Source organism: Gallinula chloropus, assembly GCF_964237585.1.
Source record: "Gallinula chloropus genome assembly, contig: HAP1_SCAFFOLD_302, whole genome shotgun sequence".
NCBI lineage: Eukaryota > Metazoa > Chordata > Aves > Gruiformes > Rallidae > Gallinula > Gallinula chloropus.
Window position 1 is genome coordinate 64,778 of NW_028168716.1, and position 6,236 is coordinate 71,013.

At 60.8% G+C, this 6,236-nt stretch overlaps 1 protein-coding gene across 1 annotated transcript; it reads left to right on the forward strand.

Annotated features, from left to right (window-relative positions):
• Window positions 1–5,019: 5,019 nt before the first annotated feature.
• LOC311204231 (olfactory receptor 14A16-like) lies at window positions 5,020–5,973 on the forward strand (the record flags this gene model as incomplete). The annotated part of the gene is made up of 1 exon (XM_084280683.1): window positions 5,020–5,973. The coding sequence occupies one exon, from the start codon at window positions 5,020–5,022 to the stop codon at window positions 5,971–5,973; it is 954 nt and encodes a 317-aa protein (XP_084136809.1).
• Between the last annotated feature and the right edge of the window lie 263 nt (window positions 5,974–6,236).

Genomic DNA, 6,236 nt, shown 5'->3' on the forward strand with positions numbered 1-6,236 from the left:
CACTCTACGGCCAACAAGCCAAACGTCCAGCGACTGCTCCCAAAGCGAAGGAGCCAGGACCCAAAGACCTAGCTGGCCTGAAGGGGCCCCAGGGGGCCCCCAAGCAGCCCCTCTCCATTTGGGTCTGGGGGCTTTCGTTGGGCCGGGAACCTGGGAGGTACCTGCCAGGTTGCAGGCAGCGGCCCGAGAAGCACTCTCCGGCCAACATGCCCAACGTCCAGCGACTGCTCCCAAAGCGAAGGAGCCAGGACACAAAGACCTAGCTGGCCTGAAGGGGCCCCAGGGGACCCCCAAGCAGCCCCTCTCCATTTGGGTCTGGGGGCTTTCGTTGGGCCGGGAACCTGGGAGGTACCTGCCAGGTTGCAGGTCGCGGCCCGAGAAGCACTCTCCGGCCAACATGCCAAACGTCCAGCGACTGCTCCCAAAGCGAAGGAGCCAGGACCCAAAGACCTAGCTGGCCTGAAGGGGCCCCAGGGGGCCCCCAAGCAGCCCCTCTCCATTTGGGTCTGGGGGCTTTTGTTTGGCCGGGAACCTGGCAGGTACCTGCCAGGTTGCAGGTCGCGGCCCGTGAATCACTCTCCGGCCAACATGCCCAACGTCCAGTGACTGCTCCCAAAGTGAAGGAGCCAGTACACAAAGACCTAGCTGGCCTGAAGGGGCCCCAGGGGGCCCCCAAGCAGCCCCTCTCCATTTGGGTCTGGGGGCTTTTGTTGGGCCGGGAACCTGGGAGGTACCTGCCAGGTTGCAGGTCGCGGCCCGAGAAGCACTCTACGGCCAACATGCCAAACGTCCAGCGACTGCTCCCAAAGCGAAGGAGCCAGGACCCAAAGACCTAGCTGGCCTGAAGGGGCCCCAGGGGGCCCCCAAGCAGCCCCTCTCCATTTGGGTCTGGGGGCTTTCGTTGGGCCGGGAACCTGGGAGGAACCTGCCCGGTTGCAGGCCTCGGCCCGAGAAGCACTCTCCGGCCAACATGCCCAACGTCCAGCGACTGCTCCCAAAGCGAAGGAGCCAGGACCCAAAGACCTAGCTGGCCTGAAGGGGCCCCAGGGGGCCCCCAAGCAGCCCCTCTCCATTTGGGTCTGGGGGCTTCTGTTAGGCCGGGAACTTGGGAGGTACCTGCCAGGTTGCAGGTTGCGGCCCGAGAATCACTCTCCGGCCAACATGCCCAACGTCCAGCGACTGCTCCCAAAGCGAAGGAGCCAGGACCCCGAGACCTAGCTGGCCTGAAGGGGCCCCAGGGGGCCCCCAAGCAGCCCCTCTCCATTTGGGTCTGGGGGCGTTTGTTGGGCCGGGAACTTGGGAGATACCTGCCAGGTTGCAGGTCGCGGCCCGAGAAGCACTCTCCGGCCAACATGCCCAACGTCCAGCGACTGCTCCCAAAGCGAAGGAGCCAGGACCCAAAGACCTAGCTGGCCTGAAGGGGCCCCAGGGAGCCCCCAAGCAGCCCCTCTCCATTTGGGTCTGGGGGCTTTCGTTGGGCCGGGAACTTGGGAGGTACCTGCCAGGTTGCAGGTCGCGGCCCGAGAAGCACTCTCCGGCCAACATGCCAAACGTCCAGCGACTGCTCTCAAAGCGAAGGAGCCAGGACCCAAAGACCTAGCTGGCCTGAAGGGGCCCCAGGGGGCCCCCAAGCAGCCCCTCTCCATTTGGGTCTGGGGGCTTTCGTTGGGCCGGGAACCTGGGAGGTACCTGCCAGGTTGCAGGTCGCGGCCCGAGAAGCACTCTCCGGCCAACATGCCCAACGTCCAGCGACTGCTCCCAAAGCGAAGGAGCCAGGACACAAAGACCTAGCTGGCCTGAAGGGGCCCCAGGGGGCCCCCAAGCAGTTCCTCTCCATTTGGGTCTGGGGGCTTCCGTTGGGCAGGAAACCTGGGAGGTACCTGCCAGGTTGCAGGTCGCGGCCCGAGAAGCACTCTCCGGCCAACATGCCCAACGTCCAGCAACTGCTCCCAAAGCGAAGGAGCCAGGACCCCGAGACCTAGCTGGCCTGAAGGGGCCCCAGGGGGCCCCCAAGCAGCCCCTCTCCATTTGGGTCTGGGGGCTTTCCTTGGGCCGGGAACCTGGGAGGTACCTGCCAGGTTGCAGGTCGCGGCCCGAGAAGCACTCTCCGGCCAACATGCCCAACGTCCAGCGACTGCTCCCAAAGCGAAGGAGCCAGGACCCAAAGACCTAGCTGGCCTGAAGGGGCCCCAGGGGGCCCCCAAGCAGCCCCTCTCCATTTGGGTCTGGGGGCTTTCGTTGGGCCGGGAACCTGGGAGGTACCTGCCAGGTTGCAGGTCGCGGCCCGAGAATCACTCTCCGGCCAACATGCCCAACGTCCAGCGACTGCTCCCAAAGCGAAGGAGCCAGGACCCAGAGACCTAGCTGGCCTGAAGGGAATTTGTAGCAGTGGATGGAATGCTGTGTTTGTGAGGTAAAATTAAAGCAGTGCTGGTAACACCCTGATGGGTTTAGTTGCTGTCAGACAGTCAAGGACTTTCTCAGCTCTTCATATTTCTCTATTCATGAGAAAGGAGGGGTGAAGCCAGGACAGGTGACCTAAACTGGCCAAAGGGGGTATCCCATGCCAATTACTTCATGCCCAGTATAAAGGGGGGGTGATGTGAGGAAGAGCAGGGGCGGCTCCGGGACGCGCGGTTTTTGGGGGACGGTCGGTTTCCGGGACGGCTCTGGGCCCTTCCCTTCCCTTCCCTTCCCTTCCCTTCCCTTCCCTTCCCTTCCCGGGTGGTGGGACATCTCAGAGGGTTCCAGAGCCCCACAACCGATGGGATGTGGGTGGTGGGACGTGTTGGGGGGATCCAGATCCCCACCACTGATGGGATGTGGGTGGTGGGGGATCTCAGATGGTTCTAGCCCCCCACCACAGATGGGATGTGGGTGGTGGGACATCCTGGGAGCAGAGGAACAGGCACAGGTAGTGGAGAGCAATGGAGAAGCTGTGCTGGGGGTGGCTGAGGCTCTTGGTGGGGGTGGCCCCCTCCTAAAGAACTGATGTCCTTTGTTCTCTGAGCTGCTGCCTCTTCCTTGGAGGCCCATGAGATCCTGGATGCCCAGGGAGACCCTGAGGGAGCCCAGAGGGGGAAGAGGAGGAGGAGAAGGAGGAGGAGGACGAGGAGGAGGAGGAGGTGGAGGAGGAGGAGGAGGAGGAGGTGATGCTCTGGGCTTGGGCAGCAGTAGGAGCTCCCAGCAAGAGGAGACACCTCTGCTTGGGAGCAGCTCCTCTGCAGGCAGCCAGGAGAGAGGAGCAGGATGGGGAGGTGAAGGGTGGAAGGATGTGGAGAGGTGGAGGAACCCTAAAACCCTTCTGTGATGTCAATCCCCAGCTCCCAGGTCTTCTACAGCATCTCACAGTGGGTGTGGGGGGGGGTGTCTGTAAGTACCACTCCCATGGCTGAGGAAGAGAAGGATGAGCCTCAGAGCTGGGATTGACCACCCCCCCTTTCTCCTGTGGGTGGTCATGGGGGTGTGGAGCCTCCCCTTGTCCTTCTGAGCAGGGTCTCCGCACCTGGGGGAGATGTGAGCCAGGAGAGGGATGGGTTTTGGGCTTCTTCTTCATCCTCAGGAGCTGGGGGAAGGAGCTGGAGGTGGAAGGAGCTCCCAGACCCTGGGGGCTGCAGGAGATGTTCCAGGACACATTTCCAGAGGGCAGGGTGAGGTGGGGGTGAAGGAGCTTTGCTGAGCCTGTGCTATCCCTGTCCAGCTCCTGGGGGTGGGTGGATGGGAGGGGGGTGTTTTTTGGGTGGGTGGGGGGTGAAGTGAAGATATGAACTCTCCAGTTTGACCAGGTCACCGTGGCCATCAGGAAAGGCAGTTGAAAGCCTCCTGATGTGCCCCCCAGCCCCACCTCCCCCTCTTGTGTCACCTCCGCTGTGCCCACCAGCGTGTTCCTGACCCACGGACAGACAGATGCTCCCTATGGACAGACAGGTGTCTGGAGGGACAGGGGCTTGGATGGTGTCTGTGGGTGCTGACTGAGGAAACATGGGGCACAAGGAAACACAGCCCAGGGTGAGAACCTGCTGGCCTGGGAGTGGAGCCCAGCAGCATCCCGGAAGGGAGAAGGCAGAGTGCTCTTCCTCCCAGTGAGCCCCCATCCCTCCCAACCCAGGGGTCTGCAGCACGGACCACCTCCCCTGCATCCCCAGCAGAGCCATGGGGCAGCTCCCCACAGGGCTGGGGAGGAACTTGTGGGTGCTTGGAGGGTGGGATGCCCAGCTGGGGAAGGGGGGACGAGGTCCTGAGGGCCTCTCCCTGGCCTCTCCCCACCAGCCCCTCGCTGTGTTTTCCTCACTTTGCTGCTTCTCTCATCAGTGTGTCCATGGAAACCAGAGGTAACAGGTTGTCTCACATCTCTGGGGCTGTGGGCAACAGGCAACGAGCTGTGTTTCTCTTCACGAGATGCCACTGTCAGGGCACTTGGTTGTCTCCTTGGGGGGGCCCCTCAGAGCTGTGAGCTGCACCCCAGGATGCAAACCTGCCCTGTGGCACCTCTGCTCTCCCTGGAAGCCCTGAGGAGGAGCTAAGAGGTGCCACAGCAAATCCTCTTGCATTTCAGGACCCTGTTCTCCTGGAGAGCAGCAGAAATGCTGAGGGTTTGACAACTGACAACCCTCCCCAGGGAAGATTTGAGGGGTGGCTGTGTTCCCTCTCTGACTGCCCTGCCCCCCTGGTTTCTCAGGAGTTGGGGGTGCAGATGATGATGAGCCCCTCTGTAGAGTTAGGGGTGGGTTCATCTGAAAGAGCCCAACAACTGGGCTGGTCACTGTCCCAAATATTCCTGCAGAGCAGGGGTGAGTTCTTGGGAGTAGAGGACAGACGTGGGTCCAGAGGGGACCCTCCCTCTGGACCAACCAGACCTCCAGTCGCAGAGCTCAAGGTGACTTTCCTACAAGAGAAACAGGGGGAAGGTGTAGCAGGGGCTGTCCATGGGACACGCCTTTGGTTTTCCCTGGAGAAGTGTCCCTAACTTGTCACTGGTTTTATCTCTTTGCAAAGTGCCCCCATGTCCAGAGGGATGAGATGTCCAACAGCAGCTTCATCACCCACTTCCTCCTCCTGGCCTTCAGAAACATATGGGAACTGCAGCCCTTCCACTTCTGGCTCTTCCTGGGCATCTACCTGGCTGCTCTCCTGGGCAACGGGCTCATCATCACCGCCATAGCCTGTGACCACCACCTCCACACCCCCATGTACTTCTTCCTCCTCAACCTCTCCCTCCTTGACCTGGGTTCCATCTCCACCACTCTCCCCAAAGCCATGGCCAATTCCCTCTGGGACACCAGGTCCATCTCCATCTGTGCTGTTCAGCTTTTCTTCTTCTCTTTTCTGATGGCAGCAGAGTACTGTCTGCTCACTGTCATGGCCTATGACCGCTACGTTGCCATCTGCCAGCCCCTGCACTACGGGACCCTCCTGGGCAGCAGAGCTTGTGTCCACATGGCAGCAGCTGCCTGGGCCAGTGGGTTTCTCCATGCTGTGCTGCACACAGCCAATACATTTTCACTGCCCCTCTGCCATGGCAATGCTGTTGACCAGTTCTTCTGTGAAGTCCCCCAGATCCTCAAGCTCTCCTGTTCAGATGCCTACCTCAGGGAAACTGGACTCGTTGTTTTTAGTGCTTTTCTATTCATGGCTTGTTTCCTGTTCATTGTGGTGTCCTATGTGCAGATCTTCAGGGCTGTGCTGAGGATCCCCTCAGAGCAGGGACGGCACAAAGCCTTTTCCACCTGCCTCCCTCACCTGGCCGTGGTCTCCCTGTTCATCAGCACCGGCATGTTTGCCTACCTGAAGCCCCTCTCCATCTCCTCCCCATCCCTGGACCTGGTGGTGGCTGTTCTGTACTCGGTGGTGCCTCCTGCAGTGAACCCCCTCATCTACAGCATGAGGAACCAGGAGCTCAAGGACGCACTCAAGAAGCTCATGACCCACGTGTCACTCAGCAGCAGCAACCCAACCGTGTCTCTTCACAAGTGACTCCTACCCCCTCTGAGGAACCTCCTGTGCTTTTGGCACAGTGTCCATGATAACCCTGTTTGTCCAGGACTCTCTGCAGCTGCTCCACCCCTCCAGCCACCCACGTCCATGTGTGTGGAGTGAGGGGGCAGCTGGCTCCTCATGTTGGATCTTTGCAATAAAAGGGCGTTTTCCAGTGCCGGTGTCTGGAGGTTGGGTTCCTCTTTCATGGAGGACGTAAGGAGCAGGATGAAAGTTGCTCCTATGAGGATGTGCTGGGTTGT